The 22,500-nt window shown below is 42.0% G+C and overlaps 1 protein-coding gene and 1 long non-coding RNA gene across 2 annotated transcripts in view; both read left to right on the forward strand.

Moving 5' to 3' along the window:
• LOC134456583 (voltage-dependent T-type calcium channel subunit alpha-1I-like) overlaps positions 1-22,500 on the forward strand; it is a 401,906-nt gene that overhangs the window by 239,477 nt on the left and 139,929 nt on the right. The window contains exons 16-20 of the mRNA XM_063207987.1: positions 110-282; positions 7,507-7,868; positions 7,936-7,942; positions 9,218-9,412; positions 22,117-22,217. Of these exons, the coding sequence (XP_063064057.1) occupies positions 110-282; positions 7,507-7,868; positions 7,936-7,942; positions 9,218-9,412; positions 22,117-22,217 (838 nt within the window). The remainder of the gene's footprint in view (positions 1-109; positions 283-7,506; positions 7,869-7,935; positions 7,943-9,217; positions 9,413-22,116; positions 22,218-22,500) is intronic.
• Positions 10,750-12,665, forward strand: LOC134449099 (uncharacterized). Its single transcript, XR_010034907.1, has 3 exons — positions 10,750-11,134; positions 11,545-11,762; positions 12,302-12,665. It is a non-coding gene; the product is annotated as an uncharacterized LOC134449099 (long non-coding RNA).

Genomic DNA, 22,500 nt, shown 5'->3' on the forward strand with positions numbered 1-22,500 from the left:
GTATTGTATTGTATTGTATTGTATTGTATTGTATTGTATTGTTTGAAATAATGCCAAGAGTGTCTTCTCACCGACTCACTCACTTACTCCCCCCCTCCTCTGACTCTAGATCCTAAACTCTGCACCCTGACCCCCAATGGACACCTGGAGATGGGTCTGCTGTCGTCGGGGACCACAAGGGGTGTGTTCACAGCTGACAGGATGAGCTTCGCCCTGAGCTCCCGCAAGAGCAGCGTCATCAGCCTGGGCAAGAGCAGCCTGGAGAGACGCTCACACTCACTGGTAAGATAAAGATACATAGACGCATAAATACACAGAATACACAGTCTATTTAGTGTTTCTCAACGAGGGGCGCTACAGCCCCCCAGAGAGCGTTGAGGAGCCCTAGGAGAAGGATGCAGCCGAGTGGGGGCAGGGCTTATTTCCCTTTGGGGGCATAATCTATTTCATTTTTCAATACTTAGGGGGGCGTTGTCAGGCTTATGATGTGGTCAAGGGTGCATTGGGGGGCTTATCATGAGGTCAAGGGGGCGTTTGTTCAAAGAAGGTTGAGAACCACTGTATGAGACACATAAAAACAATCAATACTGTACAAATACTCCTAGATTCAGTACACTGAGATGTATAGACAAGTGTGTGCGTACTCTCATCAGCCTAGGCAAGAGCAGTCTCGAGCAACGCTCACGCTCACTGGTATGATACTGTACTGTATATAAAGAGGTATTCTATCTATTTATTCTTTATGCACTAACCCTAAGATAGCTGAGTGGGCATATTGGATCATGTGTTATGAGAGTATGAAAACTATATGCTGCATACAAAATTTACACTGACAGCAAATTCCCTGCATGTCCTATGGATTTGTTCACATTTTTCATCAATTCCTTACATGCTCCAAATATCATCCCTTGATTGTTTTTTTATTGTAATTATAACAAAAAAATATTTTTTTCTATTTGTTTTTGTGATCATTGCATTTCCTCAAGTGCATCAAAACACATTTTAGTATCTGGGCATCCATTTGGCAAGTTTTAATGAAAAAGGCATCTGTGAATGAATTTGAATTTAAATTAAATTTATTTCTGATGAAAGATCAGGCTTGGGATGTGTTTACTGTTTAGTGACTCAGGAACTTAATAAACAACAATTGCCCATCAACGTTACACCACGTTAAACCACCAGCGTTGGTAGGCATCATTCCATTGTTTGAACAGTTACATGTAATAGTTTCCTTTAAAGTGAAAAAAGTTTGGTCACTTGTACGAGCAAGTAAAGTCAACTTTAAATTGGTTTTGTTGTAGGCTGCTGGTCTGTTATTTGTTGTATGCCTGCTGTTCCCCTTTTTTGTAAAATTGCCTCAGACAGACTTGTGAGATTCAAACCACAGGACCAAAACTAACAAGAACTGAAGACACTCCTCCATGTACTGTACATCAAATAAGGCTTCCAGTTGCTTACAACTAAACTCTTTTGAGCACTGGCCCAAAGGATCCACCTCCGCGATGGTCTCTGTGGTTAGCTGTAGCTCATCACAGTTGATAAGAGATTTCCGCGGGTATATCCTAAAAAGCAGTGGTTCTTAACTGGAATAGTCTTGGGACCAATCATTTTCAACTGACATTATGTTGTGACCTTTTTTTTTACACTATCAGAAATTGGTCAATTTATTCGAATTATCGAAAATGTAACCATGCATAACATACACACAGTATGTTTCGCAACAGCATTTGCATTTTATGCTGACAGACCTCACGTCTAGCAACTAGTGGAAAGCAGTATTATTAACAATGTTTCGTCCCCTCTTTAACATAACAGATATTTTTATGAATGCTGCATCCTGTCTCAATTCAGATCTTCAACCCAGGACCCCTTCGTGATCCACATTTGGGTCCTAACCCAATAGTAAAGGAAACTGTCCTAGAGCAGGGGTTCACAAACTTTTTGGGCAAAAGACACCTAATGGACAAGATTTTCCAAGTATCCTACCCCCTGATAACTACCTAGGTCCAGCATCTAGGTTTGACGCCTTGACATTATTTGTCACATTGCGTGTCAGTGTTGACCAATGTTAGGACGAGCAGAATAACAACTGGATTGCAGTGGGATTACTGCAGGTAGGTAAACGTAGATATCTGGGTTGCTGTACTGTAGGAAGATATTACAGACCAGCTTCAACCGGCTCTGTTGTAGTGTTTTCATCGCAACAAACTTCTTTACTGACCACCTGGCAATGTGTTGGTCACCCCAGAATGGTTGTCCTAGATTCTAGTACCTAGATGGAACGGAAGAAAGCCATGAAACGGGAAAGGTCTGTTCTTTCTCTGATCTATAGTCTATGAATGTATTGATCCAATTTGATTGCCTTTGTCAGTATTGATAGGATGCACAAGACGAGACCAACAAATGTTTGGGCTGAATCTGAAGTCTCCTGTGTAGTATATGGATTGACTGGACTATACTGTCTGTAGCTTCACAAGATATTGTCAGACATTATGCTTGTTACCTGAAACAGAAGGGGCTAAACCTTTCTTGGATTCATGTCTCCTGTCAGACCAATCTTGTGAGCCATGGGTTCTTAGACAAGACAAGACCACAAGTGTTTTTTTGTTTTTTTTGTCTGCTCCGCCATTCCTATTTGAGTTGGTCTGAGCTTCACAAGATAGTTTCAGACATTTTGCCGTGTTTGTGTTATTGCTGAGTCAGCAGGTGTAATGCACTACCTCAGGCTGTGAATGCTGTCAGCTCCGGCAGCCTCCTTCTCACATCTTTGTCCTGCTCTCCAAATGGTTCCGTTTCCCCTGAAACGGTGGTCTGTCTATTACGTTTTCCGCCAGGGAATATACCATACAACATACCTCACATCTGAGGAAAAGTTTTGGTTTAGTTGGAGCCCTGAAACAGGAGGAACATTCACGGATGAATGGTGGTGAAAGGTTCTATACAGTGAAGGTACAAGACGATCAAAGAATCACCTGCACGGTAAAAGGGGGAATATGCTGACAAAGTAACGTGCACCTGCAGGCTTGTCAGTGTATGAAAAGAAAAAGAAGAGAAGTAACAAACACCAAGGAAGGAAAACGTGTCCATCCATTTTTTCCAGTGATGTTTTATTTGTTGTTAACTACAGATGAATTCCGTAGACCCAATGTTGATGATTAGTGAGCTAAGGCACTGTCCCATAAAGCCTGAGATTCGGGTTCGATTCTGATCCAAAGTCATTTCCTGATACTTCCTGTTCGCTCTCCCACTCATTTCCTGTCCCCATCTTTGACTGTTGATGAGCAATCAGAAGACAGACTTTATTCGTTCAATGATGCAAAAAAGGGAGAGAAGTAGTTTTCAACAGTATCACTACGACAGAGAATGAACAGAGAACAATTCTCACACTATAAGTTCAGGTGAGGCATTGTCCATCCATTTTAATCCAGGAGTTTCAACAACCAAACAAATATAACAGTTGATTATTTGATGTAATCATGGGCACGCTCACTGACAAGTGGTGGTTGCCTGAAGTAATCAGCAAATAGTGCCAAGAAAAGAACTGAGAGGATTCACTTTTTCTCTTATTTTTTTTCGGAGCCTGTGTTTATGTTTCGCAAAGCTCTCACACCATGAATAAATTTAGCAGTGTGCCAAGGCGCAACTGTGGCTTTGGGTTGTCTTGGCAACCCCTGTTAATTGAGGCAGCCTCGCAGGATTCTGATCGAGAGGGAGAGAGAGACAGACAATGAGAGAGAGAGAGAGAGAGAGAGAGAGAGAGAGAGAGAGAGAGAGAGAGAGCAAGAGACAGAGAGATAGAGATAGAGATAGAGATAGAGAGACAGAGAGACAGAGAGAGAGACTAGAAGACCAAGAAAGAAAAAGAGATAATAAAACAAGAGAACATGAGTGATGGAGAGAATAAAACATAGAGAAAAGGATAGAGAAAGCGACTGAGAGAGAGAGAGAGACAGAGACAGAGAGAGCACAGGGGTTTAAATATAGTTTCCTGACGTACTGGTCTCTGGGGCCACGTGAGGCATTGTGCTGTGGAGGGGAGGCAGGCGGTAGATGCTCGCTCCATCAAACGCATGAGAAACACGCCACTAAATAAGGGCTCTCTCTCACACAACATAGCATCACATAGCACAGCACTAAACAACACAAGACAGCACAACACATTGCATAGCACATAAACTGTAACACAACAAACCACCGATGTCAAATACAACACATGTACAGCTGTGTACTGTACACTGGCTGCACAGTATATTACTGTAATAAGGCTTTTCGCACAACACCACATAGCACAGTACAACACACAGTACAACCCACAGTACTGTACAGCATACATAGTACCACACAGCATGGCACAGTACTTAAGAAAGTACTCAATAGCATGGCTCACTTGGTAACTAAATAAGAGCTTTCGCACAACACATCACATACCGCAGTACTGCGCAGAGCATGACACAGCACAAACAAGTAAAACGTAACAGTGCACGGGCACAACACATGCCACACCTACAGTAAATAAAGGCTTTAAAGTGATACTGTCTCATTTTTTGAAAAAAGTTTATTTTACACCTCCCCTTGCATTAAACAATATGGTTTTGCCGCTCTCCTCTACTTTAAGTCGTTCTCTGGGTATGGCAGTGCAAATTTTACATACAAGCTAGCAGTTAACATTGAGTCCTATGAGACCAGCTGGCGGCTAACTGATCTCATAGGACTCAATGTTAACTGCTAACTTGGAGGTAAAATTTGCACTGCCATACCCAGAGAACGGTTGAAAATATAGGAGAACGGTAAAACCCTGTTATTTAACTCAAAGGGAGGTGTAAAATAAGCTTATTTCAAAAAATGGGACAGTATCACTTTCATGGTATGATGCAGTACAGAACAGAAGAGTGCAGACCACTTGAGTCAGGGCTATCGCTAGGGCTGCACGATATCAGAAAAAAATCGATACTCGATAACAGCATGCAATACCCTGATAACAATATTGAAACGATATTTAAAAATATAGCCGAGTGTTTTTCTTGTCAGTAATTTGTCGGTCTGTGTGGGGGGCATGACTTTGGTCACGGTGGGCTTCTTGCACATTTGTTGACATTCAGCAAGTGATTGGACTGCACAAAAATGTTAATTTTTTGAATAATTAAGTCTTTTTTGCGACACGCATATCGCCACTCTTGATTTTGCGATTTCGATACATTTTCGATATATTGTGCATCCTTAGCTCTCGCACAACACAACATCTTATACGTGCACAGTAGCAAAGGGATGCAGAGACCAGCGCAGCACAACACACAGTACAGTAAAAAAAAACAGGGGCAGCCATGGCCTAATGGTTAAGGAGATGGGCTTTAGATCAGAGGGTTGCCGTTTCGAATTCCACAATCCTTCCCCTCCCTATCTCCCTCCATGGCTGAAGTGCCATTGAGGAAGGCACATCACCCCACAATTGATCCAGGGACTGTACAGGTAACTAATAATCTGTACTTAAAAACATAACGGGAAGTCAGAGTACTACCCTGGACACTGTTTCTCGACAGTGTTGTTGCTAACTAGCTAGCAACTTAGTACGTTGCCTATGGGAAATTGCATTGCAACTAAGTAAGTTGCTAACTTAGTTAGTTAACTTAGTTAGCAACGACACTGTCGAGAAACGGGGTCCAGCACGGTACAACAAATCACAACACAGTACAACAGCACTGTACATCACAGCACAACTCAGAACACACAACAAAAGGTCCTGAAACCACCAGGGTCTTTGAACATTGCAGATTTTTTTTCTCAGGCAGAGAGAATGAACACTGCTTCCCACTAACTAAGCCCACTATAACGCCTACACAAAACACCTAATGAATATCTTTCTTGCCAAAGGTGTCAAAAGGTCTGTGGGGTTTCAACCATTTGTTGTTCCAGTAATTTTATGTGTTTTGATTGGATGTGGAAGGTGGACAAGGAACAGTGTGCTGAAAGGTGGGCGTTTGTAGCCTTTTTGTGCAGACGTACCTGCTGGCGCCCATTCATTCTTTGTGGAAAGCACTCAACTACATGATATGATATGACATTACAGAGAGCCTTAAAGGGACACTGTGCAGGAAATGGTCAAAAAAGGTACTGCAACTATGCTGCTCATTGAAACTGGGCTGCCTATTGCCAAATTTGATCTTTACATGAAAGTTTTCTAAGTAATAAACAAATATTTTCTAGTATGGTCCAAGTAGAGCCATTTTTGCAGCTAAAAATGGCTATTTTTGGAAATTCAAAATGGCGGACCATGGAGAAGATCCCCCTTTTCATGTGTGAAAAGTGCAATTTTTCCAGTCATAATGAATACTTAGAATTTGATGCTGGTGGTAAGTATTCGTGAAAAAGGTAACTTTAGTGAATGGGCATCATGAATTCTGGAAATAAACAACTAAAAATCTCACACAGTGTCCCTTTAAATGACATTCTTCACTGATACCAAAAGCTGCAACAATTTTGTTTGTGGTTTTTTTTTCTCCAACTTTCCAAAGAAAGGGGTTGAATGCAGATGAAAATTAGATGGTTCTCTGGAAACTTTTTTTTTTCTAACTCGCTTTGGTGCTAAATATGTGTGATTGTCGTCAGACACCTTCGTCAATGTATCCACGGTGTTGCAATTATATGCTGGGGATGCGTTAACCTTCTTTCGCCGCACGTGTTTCTCACCGCCTACTCCTCACATGCATGTCTGTTTAAATAGTAACTTATATAGGGTCTTCTTCTCTCTTTTTCATGTTTCTTTTTTTCTTTATCCTGTTTCATGTATGCAATTCTCTCTTCCTTGCTATCATTTTGCCCACAACTTTTTTTCTTTTGGAGTTTCTTTTGGAAATTTCCCCCGGTCATTCTTGTGTGATGTTAACTGTCTGTTGTTCCTTTTTTGTTTTTCCTTGCCTTTATTTTTTATTATTTCTCCATCAGTGTTATAGATCACAATTCATGTCTTTATTTTTTACCCTAATGTTTGTACGTGTATGAGATGTTCTATGTCTCTATACATATGAATGCTTACATATACAGTACAGTATAGGGTACATTTGCATATATGTATGTATAGTGATTGGCAGGAATTATCCTGTACCGTAATTACAGCTGCAATACTAGTGCACTTACGGTAGTTCTATTCACCGGTCTGTGCAGTGCATTCCTGTATCAGAACGAGAGTACCTTCGATAAATGACCACTCACCTTGACTCTGCCTCCGTGTGTAATTATTTCCCCACAAATTCTACAGTATGTTGCTGTCTTTCTGGATTAATAATTTGTGCATGTAGTGAAGGCGAGTCCAATTTCCATACTGAAAGTTATTTCAGCCTGCATCTCCGGGGGTACCAAACTGAGCCTCTGCCCACTACACCAAACAATCAGGCTTGTTGTTTTGCAAGTCAGATCATAGTACCTGCTGTAACACTAGTGAAGGTCACAATCACAGTGCAAATGTGATCTACTCTGCTAGTGATTCTCATCATCTTTCTTTCTCTCAAACAGCGACACAGTCGGCGCAGTTCCGTCTACCACCACTGGGGGCGCCCTCCGCCTCATCACCAGTCCATCCTGACGCGCCGCAGCAGCTGGAACAGCCTGGGCCGCCAGGCGCGGGGTGGCAGCCTGCGGGTACGGGGGCCCTCCTCCCGGACATCTTACCACGGCTCTGCCGAGCAGGAGGCCCTGTTGTCCCCCTCCCTGCACACACCACCGCCCCACCCCCCACCCTCCCACCACCAGCCCTCGCACCACACTCATCATACATCTGGACAACCACCACCACCACCCCCGCTGCTGTCTCGTCGATACCCCCACCGACGCGATCGCCGTGCCCTTTCGCTGGAGCTGCCGGAGCTGCTGCAGGTGTGCATAATAAACTAGGCAAAAACTAGTGGAAGAAAATATATTCTGCTGCTGTGCATAGTGCATTAGACCAGGGGTTCCCAAATGACAAGGCCCCAGTGGTGTAGTCTACGTAGAACGCAGGTATACGGAGTATACCCACTTCTAAATTTCAGGGATTTCAGTATACCCACTTGAAATTGATTGATCCATTATTTAGAATAGCACAAATATATACAATATACCTACTTCAAAAAATGCTGAAATATACAGTATACCCAACACAAAAAAGTAGACTGCACCACTGCAAGGCCCCAATATACCACTAGATTCCTGCTAAGGCTTACATGGGTCATGGCACACTATTTCATCTGTGCAGTGCACCCCCTTTCATAACCATAGTCTTTGTCTATCTTTTTAAGCAAGCATTTGGCTAAACATGGTTATTCCTCTTGTATGTCTCTTCGAGTGTGTTTGTGAGCTGTAGCCTATAGTCCTGTCACTGTCAATTACTTGGGGCCTATTAAGATGCTGGTTCAGGAGGACTCCAGGCTTACCTCTTGATTTACCTCTTAACTTAACCTGGTTTACCCATGAACCAGCTTCTTAGTATAGGCCCAAGTGTCTGTGTGTATAAATATATTTTACGTTTATGTTTAACCTTGTTTACTCATGAACCAGCTCCTTAGTATAGGCCCAAGTGTCTGTGTGTATAAATATATTTTACGTTTATGTTTAACCTTGTTTACTCATGAACCAGCTTCTTAGTATAGGCCCAAGTGTCTGTGTGTATAAATATATTTTACGTTTATGTTTAACCTTGTTTACTCATGAACCAGCTTCTTAGTATAGGCCCAAGTGTCTGTGTGTATAAATATATTTTACGTTTATGTTTAACCTTGTTTACTCATGAACCAGCTCCTTAGTATAGGCCCAAGTGTCTGTGTGTATAAATATATTTTACGTTTATGTTTAACCTTGTTTACTCATGAACCAGCTCCTTAGTATAGGCCCAAGTGTCTGTGTGTATAAATATATTTTACGTTTATGTTTAACCTTGTTTACTCATGAACCAGCTCCTTAGTATAGGCCCAAGTGTCTGTGTGTATAAATATATTTTACGTTTATGTTTAACCTTGTTTACTCATGAACCAGCTCCTTAGTATAGGCCCAAGTGTCTGTGTGTATAAACATATTTTACGTTTATGTTTAACCTTGTTTACTCATGAACCAGCTCCTTAGTATAGGCCCAAGTGTCTGTGTGTATAAATATATTTGATGTTCTTACTTATTTAACTAGGTCCCCAAGACCACCAGTGGATCTCTGGTTCCACTCCACCAGCCTCACCAGCACCAGCAACAGCAGATCCAGCAGCCCTATCCCCTGGTGCCTGCCGAGAAAAAGAGCTCTTTGGGGGAGAGGGGCGTAGGAGAGCACCAGGACTGTAACGGGAAGGCCCCGATGGCCTTGGCTGTCCCCGGGCCTCAGGTGCCTCTGCTGGGGGAGGTCTTCCCACAGGTCAACAGCCGCAAGGACAAGGGAGAGCTGGAGGAAGAGGCCGACTATGTGAGTGACAGCGAATGGGGGTGTTGCGGGAGGCAATGGTATTGTTGTGCTCTAGATGTTTAGAAAAAATAAGTAGGTGCGCTTACTTACCCAAAAAATAAAGTTCAAAGTAGGAGCAGGTTCGCATACTAAATAAGACACTAAAGTCAAGCACGAGGAGGTTTATTTTTTTTATTTTTGTCAGAGCAGAGTGGAGCAGACGTTTCAGGTTGCTGCCGTCATCAGTGCTCTCTGTGCTCACAATACTGCCGTGCAATACAAGAACGCAGTAACTCAAAATGGTCGATTTTTTTTTTATATCGGAAATGGGTCCTAAACTACCTCATTTGTCTTGTGTCCAAAAATGGTGGTCCAACACCGTCCCGTTTTGGAGAAAACTCATTTTGAAAGTGCAAAAATGACCCAAAAAAAGTTAAACAAAAACGCAGTAAGTCGGCGAGTTACTGCTGCACGTTCCAATGGGACTGGTTTGGGAGTAGACAGTAATACAAGCTAAGAACGCAGTAACTCCTGCAGTAACTCCATTTTGTGGCAGTAATACCAGCCAAGAACGCAGTAACTCTGTTTTTTGTGGCAAAAAGACACATAAATGTTGTTTTTTTGTTTTTTTTTTGTGTGCATTAAATTTCTATCCTAAACAAGCATTACCAGGAAGTGTCACCACCAATTTACCGGCAACACAGTTGTCGCGCCATATGGAAAACTTTGAAGCCTTTTTTCTCAGTTTGCCGTTTTCAGAGTTACTGCGTTCTAAGATTGTAGGGCAGAATAGGGGTGTTGCCACAGACTTTAAAGGTAGAGCCTGTATATTTTTTTAGTGGTTTATTTCCAGAATTGATGCATACTATTCACAAATGTTATCTTATACATGAGCACTTGTTACCACCAATGCCAATGCCTATTATATGTTTTCACCATGACTTCGAAATGTACAATTTTCATATTTGAATACAGGGCTCGTCGCTTGCCTAGTGCTCCAAATGTCATAGGGGCGCCAGTGAGAACGTCAAGTGAAATGAAAAATCTAAGGGCGGAATTCTCCCGTCTCCACTTAAAGGAATAGGTCGGTATTTTGCATTTGGGACCTTAATTATGGTGTATCATACACTGAGCTACCCACCTGTGTCACTTTTGTTTGATTTGAAGCCTTCCGTGAGATTTTGGGTTTGGGCGATATCCACAAACCACCATACAACGGGAGTCAGCGGGGCACAGACTTTAAATCCGTCGTACACGCATAAACAGTATTTTCTTATTTTGTTTAGGGTCATACAATTACGTTTCCGCCTCATTTCAATATTTAAACCTCCCGGGTTCAGTGAACGAATTAAAAATCTGTATTGACTGAGGTGTGCCACGTCATCTTTCTGCGACGCTCATTCTGACAGCCAGCCAGCTCTGCTCCGGCAGTCGGCAACATGATAAAGTAACAAGAAGCAAACGTTGAAGCTCTCGGTTTTTAACAGTTCTTCGGCTAGAACTTTGCTATGGATTGAATGTGCGCATATACTGGATGCTGAAACTAAACGACAAGCTTTATGAAACCGTGGCATTTTGCGTTGAGATGGAAAAGGAACGCGCCACACTCTCCTGGATACGAGGCTACGTGTGTGCGGCTTTTGCGCCAAATGTCTTTCTACCAGCAACACAAAATAGCAGGACAGAAGTGACAGCGTCAGAAACAAAACATTGCTGTTCCGATTGCTGATGGAGACAACAGAGGTAAGGACATATTATGTATCTTGAGTTTTTGAATGGCTAATCTTGGTGTCGCCTCAAACTAGCTCTCTTCTCGGTGCCTTCATATGGCTGTTCATGCTACCAGCTACAGATAGTCAAATGAATCAAAGCTACGTTTGGTCTCAAACAAAATTGTACACGGAAAATAGTAGTCCTTCAGTAGGCAAGACAATCACAACATATGATAAGCCTGTCAAAGCCCTGCACCAAATCATGGAGTAGGTCGACTGTGGTTTTCACTTTTACTGCTAGTAAAACTGACGGCACGTTATTCGACTGTGTAGCCAATAACTGGTAGGCCTACATTGCTTGATCTTCAGGTCATACTAGTTGTATTGTAGGTTTTACAGTGATACTGGTGTATTGACACACTTCTTTTTTATATTATTTAGAAAGACAGGAGAAGGTCAAGACTCAAGAGCTGGACTTTCCATGACGTCCTCACTCGACCCCTGTGAATAGCAGCCCACCGTTGACCAGCCATCAGTATCTACTGTGCAGTCATTTCCTGACCCGGTTTCTCACTAGCCCTTCGCAGACGAACACTACCACCTGAAGACGGTCGTCTGGATAATACTTCGGTTTGGCACCGGCATGGTCTACCACAAAGGTAAACACATCAGGCCTACCACTCCACTGCATTTGTTTTAGAAGTCTAAACAACACACCAGGGTGTATTCCATAGGCGAGTTATCACGAACACATTTTATGTGTAAAAACTGAAATGTTGTTGCAACACATGGGATATGTGTGGCTCAGGGGAAAAAACAGTTATGAGCCACTTTTGTAGTATTTCCCATACAGTACACCATTCATACTAATTATAATATTAGTTACTATAATACTAATATAATATTAATTATAATTACTTTCGTGTCAATATTTTTCAAAGGGTTTTTCCATCCAGTATTACTCTGGCAAAATGCCCATTGCTTTCCTGTCTAATATTATAAAAAAAAAGTCCAGTGGCCTTCAACTAACACCTTTTGACTTATCACGTTGTATCTGTTGAGCAGACAATCTTCTTTATGAGTTTCACATTCTGTTACATTACTGCCATCACCTACTGTGCACTCATGTGATTGGCCTTTACCATTCCTGTTCAATGGCCATACATAATACATTACAATTGTCATTTCTATTTTCCAGATAGACGCCAGACCTTCTGAAAGGACCTAATGGACTGAGTGCTGGAAAGGAGACAACCCCTCTATAGAATAAACTGAGTGTAACAAACACTCCACCACGAAAACTCTCCACTCCAGTCCCAAGAACAGACATGTATGTTTTAGTGTCATGACGGAGCAATCATTTCGGAAGGTCCTAAACCCTATTTATCTAAAATACTTTCTGATGTTTGATAGTGACATCTTGGTTACCCAATAAGACATTTCTTACATTATTACAAGATTCTTCACTTCTTCCTACATTGTTAATGACTGAATGATTACAATTATGATGTACACATTGTTATTGGTCACACCTGCTGACATTAAAGTCCCAGTACAATCTTCTCTCTTTTCCTTTATGTAAAGAAGGTAAAGTAATGACACTTGAGGCAGTAATGACAAATGGATAAATGTGTAAAATGTATTTTCAATGGCCATCAAATTATATTGATGACCTAAGTTCAAGAGAGTCCTTGTGCACAAGCCCTCAGCAATGCAGGTGTTGATGTGAGGCAGGAGAAGGTGAACAATGAACAAAATTCAAAAGACATTTCACACTGCTTATTCCTTCATTTTTCTGAGCTAACAACGCATTTTGCCCTGTGTGTCAAAATAAAGTAAGAAAAAGAATGGTAAGCAGTGTGCGGTGTCTTTTGAATTATGTAGATAATCTCTTCCTGTGAGTCCAAGATATTGTGCAGGTGGAAGTTGAGAAAGTGTCCCTATGATTGTTACAATGGAATGATGCATGAAATTAATTTACAAATGTTATCAAAAGACATGGAATATTACATTTTCATTTCATTGCATTTTTAAAAAAAATGCATTGCACTTAGCTGACGCTTTCATTTACCAAAAGTGGTATTGGTTACAGTCCCTGGAACAATGTGGGGTTAGGTGCCTTGCTCAAGGGCACTTCAGCCATGGATGGAGATGTAGGGAGAGGTCAGGAGGGATTCGAACCAGCTACATTTGGTCCAATAAGGGGTCCCCACAATGCACCTAAGATGTGTAATGTCAAATTATGTGTAGTATTACCAACTAGATTTATAACTTCATTGTAATTACTCAATATAACACAAGATGATAAGTCAATGTAGAGACTCTGACTCCATCCAGCATATGGTATGGTGGGAGATGGATGAGGGTCATGATGCACCTTGGATGACCCTTCTGTACTGTAACCTGGCCGCAGACGTTCAGCTCCCAGGGCGCTGGGCGCTGTGTACAGCATTTCCTACAAGACAGATGATCACAATACAGCAAGTAAGAGGTAGGGACACTTCAGTCAATGACGGGTTTTTTTTTTTGGGGGGGGGGGGGGGGGTCTTATGTTCAGCTTATGTTCATATGTTCATAAATAATTGGATGAAACACAACAGAACAAATAATAATCTATACAATCGTGGCACTAGCTGTGAAGTTACTACTAACGTCACTGACTGACCCCAATATCGACAAAGCTGTCTGGGCATAGTAAATCAAACAGAATTTACAAATTCCTCGGCGACTTACTCAATTGAAAGCTGTGTTCCTGTGAGTGTTGGCAATAATCTCCGATTCAACTTCGAAGAATGTTGATACCAGCTCGATTCATCATGGCGAGAATATCCTCCAGAGTTACTTGGCACCTTCCTAAATAAATAAAGAAGTGCGTCACTACATCAGATCAGTATCACACTGTAAAACCTCTAAGTGATATGACATGAGAATCAATGTAGCCTACCATTTCTCAGTAGGCTAGACAGCTGAATGTTTTTACTAAAGTAAAAGTCAACTGTACTTATAAGTATACCCCATGATTTGGTGCAGGGCTTATCATATGATTGTGATTGTCTTGCCTACTGAAGGAATACTATTCGTATTTTCCGTGTACAATTTTGTTTGAGACCAAACGTAGCTTTGATTCATTTGACTATCTGTAGCTGGTAGCATGAACAGCCATACGAAGGCACCGAGAAGAGAGCTAGTTTGAGGCGACACCAAGATTAGCCATTCAAAAACTCAAGATACATAATATGTCCTTACCTCTGTTGTCTCCATCAGCAATCGGAACAGCAATGTTTTGTTTCTGACGCTGTCACTTCTGTCCTGCTATTTTGTTTTGCTGGTAGAGAGACCTTTGGCGCAAAAGCCGCACACACGTAGCCTCGTATCCAGGAGAGTGTGGCGCGTTCCTTTTCCATCTCAACGCAAAATGCCACGGTTTCATAAAGCTTGTCGTTTAGTTTCAGCATCCAGTATATGCGCACATTCAATCCATAGCAAAGTTCTAGCCGAAGAACTGTTAAAAACCGAGAGCTTCAACGTTTGCTTCTTGTTACTTTATCATGTTACCGACTGCCGGAGCAGAGCTGGCTGGCTGTCAGAATGAGCGTCGCAGAAAGATGACGTGGCACACCTCAGTCAATACAGATTTTTAATTCGTTCACTGAACCCGGGAGATTTAAATATTGAAATGAGGCGGAAACGTAATTGTATGACCCTAAACAAAATAAGAAAATACTGTTTATGCGTGTTCGACGGATTTAAAGTCTGTGCCCCCCTGACTCCCGTTGTATGGTGGTTTGTGGATATCGCCCAAACCCGAAATCTCACGGAAGGCTTCAAATCAAACAAAAGTGACACAGGTGGGTAGCTCAGTGTATGATACACCATAATTAAGGTCCCAAATGCAAAATACCGACCTATTCCTTTAAGTCGGTTTTACGCGCGCATATTTTACGCGGTCTTATCTTACGCGTATTCTCCCCTCTGGAACGTCGCCACACCCCTCGCGCTTAACTCAGAAAAACAGCGCGTAGCCCAACATAGGCGTGATATATGCTAAATGGGGGGATGAGTCTCCACCAAGTTCATCAGTTGTGGCTACAAAGAAACTATGGAGCATGGATTTTCAGATCAACCATGTGAAAACCTCGGCAGTCCATTGAGATCCAACACTGAACTTTAACTTTGAATTTAAAACCACGTGCCAAAAGTCCTCTTGCAAAAGCGTTTCAAAATCTAACCTCCGCTCCTTTTCACACACACAAGGCAAGTATTGGAGGTGAGGTAATGAGATGGAAACGCGATGTGTCCCTTTGGCGGGAACTCAGCTGAGCGTTTTGGTGCGCAACAGGTTGATTGAAATAATAAACATGATTAAACGTTTTGTTAAAAATTGAGTTTGGCGTGTTGCCTGGACAATTCCGGAAATCAAAAAGTGATTTAAAATGTATGTCGGGTATCAGTTCAGAAAGTTTAATAGGCTACGTGCACATATGCACGAGTTCCAATAAATCACAAAAGTGGAGGAGTTGCAATAAAAACCCTTTACTTAACGTCGTGGCTACAACATAGTAAAAATGGTGAAGGTTGTGTTTGAATACTTTGGGTGGTTGTTGGGACGACTGGAACAGCGGTCTTTAGTCTGACGTGCCTTGTCAATTTAGCCCACTTGTGCATGGTGCAACGAGGTGTTTTTGGTTTTGGTTACCGTCCGTGGAGACAACATGATGATCCTCATACTGATTAATTAATTACCTGCTTTTGTTTGTAAGTTCACCGATATGAGAACATGCTGGGCAGCTGGTCATATTTTGTCACAATTAATGCAGGATGTTTATGTGGAACTGTGAATGAATTTCGATTTGGACTCACGCTGACGGTAAGGAACATCAACAAAGCATACCGTGTAACATGTTCAAAATGCGAGCCAAGCGAGCATCAAATGCAATATTACATTTTACCTCATAGTGGCGCTTGACCTTACTACAGCCCTTTGATGCGCGTAAAGGCAAACACGCTTAAGTGGACGGGAGAATCCGCTTAGGATTGATTAACATGGGGAACTCCCTGATTTTGGCCTGGCCCCACCCAAAGTGCGCAAGTGATGAAATCGCGCGTAAACCCCGCTTACTCACTGGCTTGAGCAAGCTTGGAGGCGCCGTTGCGCGCTTTTTTTGACTTAAGCGGGTGGGAGAATTCCGCCCTAAGTTTACATCGACACTGTTTATTCAAGGGCACTCAGTATAGGCCTACGTATACTGTACATAGGTACTAAATCAGCTGTGCCCGACCAAATGTACGATGCTACAGTATGTGTACAGATGCCAATTTGTAAATGCACATAAACAAGGAAAGAGGGTGTTAGATACAAGATAGATATTGTAACAGGCTTACAATCACACTTGTCATTGGTGTTTTCCTTTCAAGAGTATGAGAAAGAAATGAATATACATGTACTCGATAGCCTGCTTCTTACCGTAGTCCAACAACTCACTCAAGGTGTGTAATAAGCAGAAAAGAAAGAGGAGGAAAAATCATCATGCGTTTTTCCAACTCATGTTTTTAACCTGTCAGTTCTTCTAAATTCATTGACTAAACACACAGATGTAAATGTCATTTGTATAATTGTTTAAATGAGTCTGATCATGTAAACATGTTCAAAACACACTGGCTCAAATAAGACCAATTACTTACAAAATGTACTATTCTCCAGGAATGCAAATTAATCCCCATACATTGCACATTAGTCATAAACATATACATTAGTCAGTAATTAATGCATGTATGCATTAATTGCCGGGTTGGTTGGCACTGATGCATTAGGGTAACTTACAATGAACAGCAGAAAATGAGGAGGAGAGGACCCTCTGTGCATTAAGCAAGCAGAAGGCTACTTTTAGTATTGGATGTTTTACTGTAAGGCCATGACATAGCCATGCATTCATTATACATTATTCAGTTTAATTAATTAACCTATTACTACAGCAGGGGTCGCCGGCGACCCTATTCACTTGCTGAAAATGCTTAACTACATCATAACAACATTGCTGTGACATTACAGAGAGCCATAGTGCTGCGCTAAGGGGTTAATGCATGCATTAATGTTAGATTGCATTTATGTTGGATGGAGTGTTGGATTAGTTTACATTGATGAATGACTTTAAACGCATTGGAAGAAAATGAGGAAAATAAGAAATTCAGAAAATTATGTTATTTCGATTTCGTTTTTCGATGGTTGGCTCTAAGAGTATGACAGTTACTGTATACTGCAACAATGTACTGTGTATACTGTATTTGCCATAGTCAAAACAATTATAAATTAATTGTTTGGGTTGGTTGTTTGGCATAGGCTAATCCAGTCTCCACTTAAGTCGGTTTTACGCACGCATTTTTTACGCGGTCTTATCTTGCGCGTATTCTCCCCTCTGGAACGTCGCCACACCCCTCGCGCTTAACTCAGAAAAACAGCGCGTAGCCCAACATAGGCGTGATATATGCTAAATGGGGGGATGAGTCTCTGCCAAGTTCATCAGTTGTGGCTACAAAGAAACTATGGAGCATGGATTTTCTGATCAACCATGTGAAAACCTCGGCAGTCCATTGAGATCCAACACTGAACTTTAACTTTGAATTTAAAACCACGTGCCAAAAGTCCTCTTGCAAAAGCGTTCCAAAACCTAACCTCCGCTCCTTTTCACAAACACAAGGCAAGTATTGGAGGTGGGATAATGAGATGGAAACGCGATGTGTCCCTTTGGCGGGAACTCAGCTGAGCGTTTTGGTGCGCAACAGGTTGATTGAAATAATAAACATGATTAAACGTTTTGTTAAAAATGGAGTTTGGCGTGTTGCCTGGACAATTCCGGAAATCAAAAAGTGATTTAAAATGCTGATCATTCCCACAGTTAAACAAACACATAGTAGGCCTATTTGCTGACTTTTAAAAGTGTTTCTCCGCTTCTCTGTACAGCAACGTGGCATTAAAATAATTGGAAATATGTGGATCTCAGCTGTCCGTCAGCATATTACACTTAGGCTACATGCATGCTGAAGAATAAACAAGGAAATCGATCGTCATGAAAAAACGGAGACTTTATATTCTGTCGCAGACATGGGAATTAATTGGACATGGGCATGCAATGCCAAGCCAGGACTTAAACGCGCAGCTGATGGGGTGTAATCGAGACCAGAAGCGAAATGCCAAAGACATGCTCTGATATGTAGGCCTACCTTTTACGTTTAGCTGTAATGACATTCAGGAAATATTTTTTGCCTTACAAAAACAGATAGGACAACCTGTAGCCTACCTCAGTATGTGGTGGTTTTGTATGTCGGGCATCAGTTCAGAAAGTTTAATAGGTTACATGCACATATGCACGAGTTCCAATAAATCACAAAAGTGGAGGAGTTGAAATAAAAACCCTTTACTTAACGTCGTGGCTACAACATAGTAAAAATGGTGAAGGTTGTTTTTGAATAGGCATACTTTGGGTGGCTGTGAGGATGACTGGAACAGCGGTCTTTAGTCTGACGTGCCTTGTCAATTTAGCCTACTTGTGCGCATGGTGCAACCTGCAACGAGGTGTTTTTGGTTTTGGTTACCGTCCAGACAACATGATGATCCTCATACTGATTAATTAATTACCTGCTTTTGTTTGTAAGTTCATCGATATGAGAACATGCTCTGAGCAGCTGGTCATATTTTGTCACAATTAATGTAGGATGAAATGTGGAACTGTGAATGAATTACGATTTGGACTCACGCTGACGGTAAGGAACATCAACAAAGCATACCGTGTAACATGTTCAAAATGCGAGCCAAGCGAGCATCAAATGCAATATTACATTTTACCTCATAGTGGCGCTCAACCTTACGACAGCCCTTTGATGCGCGTAAAGGCAAACACGCTTAAGTGGACGGGAGAATCCGCTTAGGATTGATTAACATGGGGAACTCCCTGATTTTGGCCTGGCCCCACCCAAAGTGCGCAAGTGATGAAATCGCGCGTAAGCCCCGTTTACTCACGGGCTTGAGTAAGCTCGGAGGCGCTGTTGCGCGCTTTTTTTGACTTAAGCGGGTGGGAGAATTCCGCCCTAAGTGCAGAGAACGAAGAGAACCATACAATTGACATAAAGAGGAAAAGAAAAATAGAAGACTACTTCTACTTTTAGGGTTTTAGATGGTTCATCTTTATGGGTATGTTTGACACCCTTCACATCTCTCCGGCTTTCAGGAAAGGTCAAATGTGTCATGCTGGGCAGCTGGCTTTTGGGCGAAATGTTAAGGTTCTCAAAATACCTATCTCGCTTGCTCTTCACGCCACTTGACATCTCCCCCTCAACTTCTGGCTGTGGGGAAAATATAAAATATATAACGTAGGCCTATATATGAGTGTAGGCACCTTTTTTTTTCGAAATATGATAAGAAGAGGGATGTTTAACTCACAGGCCGCAGCACACAGGAGTATGTATGTCTCAAGTACAGATATCTGTGCGTGTGCATGTGCGTGTGTGTGTCTATCCCTCTCTGTCTCTCTGTCTCTCTGTCTGTCTCTGTCTGTCTCTCTATCTCTGTCTCTGTCTCTGTCTCTCTCTCTCTATCTCTCTCTCTCTCTCTCTCTCTCTCTCTCTCTCTCTCTCTCTCTCTCTCTCTCTCTCTTTCTTTCTTTTCTATAATATGGCAGAATTCTGTTATAATGACTGGAGTCATGTCAGTTCATAGCAATTTAGAAGGGCAGGATTTCTATTAATCCCATTTCCAGATGACTATCATATGCGGCGCAGTAATGCCTCAAGTAATTAAAGTTCACATTGGGTTTGAATGTCTGGTCCAAAATAGTTCTCCACCAGCGCATATGCTTGTCTCATTTCAGATTCTGTAATAATTATGACAGCTAAAATTTTCTGAACCAAACTAAGGATGGGTGAGGCTAAATAAGTTGAATCAAAGAATAGAATGGTCATCAGGATCATCTGGAATATTATTTCCCATGGTAATGTTTTTTTTTTTGGCCAGATACCCACTAAACCCGTTTCCATATGATGGCAGACACACATGAACAATGACATAACCGTAGTATTCAAAGATCTAAAATTGCTATGCACAGCCAGGTTCCAGGTGCTGATGTAGTGCAGTCATCAGTAATCCAAAGTAAACAAGAAGGATCACCGCGCACTGGTGGACTTGATTTTGCTGCTTTTTTTTATTATTAGGTTTACAACGCATTTTGCTTTGCGCTTGGTCAGGTTCACGTTGACATTCGCATACCTCCCACAGGTGAAATAGGTGATTACCGGGTTACATGACCTCACCAAGATACCATGACAGATCACAGTGACATTTCAAATGGAAATTCACATCAATGACAAAACCATCTTTTGTGGATGAAACAGCCAGTGATTGATTAGACACATTTTTATATTCTATGTTTGTGTACTGCCCATGTTAAACAAGCCAAATCCAATCAAGTCGTGCATGTTACATATCAGTGTTTGGAAACTGTTCTTTTGTTTAAAGATTTTTTTTTTGGTCTTTTATACTTTATTAGTGCCAGGACAGTTATGAGGAAACGTTTGGGAGATATGCGGAAGGAATCAAACCTGGGTCGGACACTGCCCTACTGTTTGGTAGGGCCTAGGCACTGTTCTTGTGAAGTGAACCATGCACAATCAAGTTGTGTGCACTGTATACCAGTCAGAGCACACCCACAACAAGCATAGTTTTGGTCACTCAGTGCCAGCCCCGGACATAGGCAGACAAGGAGGTTAACTACGGCGCAAATGCCTTGGGCCTACCAAAGTACCACTTAAAAGCACTATTGAATGAGAACGCCAAGTGAAACAGAACATTGAACTTTACATTGACGATAATCATTCGTGGAGCATGCACTTGATCAGCGTTCCTCGATCAGACGTACGACATTATGTTTACAGGTGCCAATTTCCAATTTCAGTGAAAGGGAAAGGGGTACTCGCCCAGGGCACCAAACTGACAAGAACAGGCCCTGTGGTCACTTCATCACACTTTCTTGACCCAGTGTCTGTATCCGTTCATGCAGAGGCGCATCTTCCCACCAGGCAAGGCAGGCAGCCGCTTGGGGCCCCCAAGCCCCTAGATAGTGAATAACAGCCCACACTTTACCATTTCGCTGTTCTTTCTTTAATAAATGACGTTTCGGTACTAGACCTTCATCAGGCTATTGCTGAGTGACCCATTGTGCCATCTACGACGCACCTGCCATCTGAGGAGTGCAGTAAAAATGGCAGTGTCAATTCACCACAGAGAGTCAATTTAACATCTTCTAGAGTTTATTTGGTACCCGGAGTCCTCTACGCTCTAAGTGTTGGGTGAACGCTGTATTTTTTTCACTGTGTGTTCTATTTATAGTGTTGCCAGATGAAAAATAATCACACCAAAACCTCAGAATTATTGTTTTTGGGGGCTTTTTGAGGAGGAAATTAACAAGACAAGACCCAAATTGATGTTTCGAAGCATCTAAATGAATTGAATGACAACTCTGAAATGATCGTGCATCATGTATTTTTGATCGTGCAGAGGTCAAAATGGACAGAAATTCTGGTACGAATACAATAAGTTTCGTACATTTGGCAACACTGACTGTATGCCACTGATCAGCTGCTGGCTCTGTTGCTCCTCTTTAGAGATGGAATTTATGGCTCTTTGACGGGATCCGGATCTTAGTGGCTCGTTCCTTTCAAAGAGCCATTCAAAAAACTGGCTCTTTTGGCTTTTTTTATCATTTATTCAGTGTTTAGAATTTTGACTCCACCTCAAGGTTATTTTGTCCAAACAACAACTGATTATTCTCCTGCTTCTAAAGACCGTTTTTGCCACTCTTTAGGGCAAACAATTGTGTTTTTTTTCAAAATTTAATTACTCTGGTCGGGGTCACATGCTTAAAATGAATGAAAAATGAACGAACTGGTTCCCATCGTTCACTTCAGGGAGCCGTTCAAAAGAACCGGCTCGTTCGTGAATGACACACCTCTACTCCTCTTGTGCAGACATGGTGCTTCCGGATCCAGAAGATGATCGAGGTGTACCGGCCGGACTGGTGCGAGAAACGAGAGGATTGGTCTGTCTACCTCTTCTCCCCGCAGAACAAGTATGTATGATATCCCTCCCTGCCACCTCTGCACACACACACACACACACACACGCACACACACACACACACACACACACACACACACACACACACACACACACACACACACACACACACACACACACACACTCAGACATCATCTATAGGCCTAGTACTTTGGTACAAATTGTGCACTCCATTAAAATGCACCAAAAGGAGATGGCATCTTGCATACTGTACCTTACTTTGTATAGCAGCTGCTAACAATGTCGCCACAACAGGAGCCACTGACTTTGCACCA

Source organism: Engraulis encrasicolus, chromosome 1 (assembly GCF_034702125.1).
Source record: "Engraulis encrasicolus isolate BLACKSEA-1 chromosome 1, IST_EnEncr_1.0, whole genome shotgun sequence".
In the NCBI taxonomy this organism is placed as follows: Eukaryota; Metazoa; Chordata; class Actinopteri; order Clupeiformes; family Engraulidae; genus Engraulis; species Engraulis encrasicolus.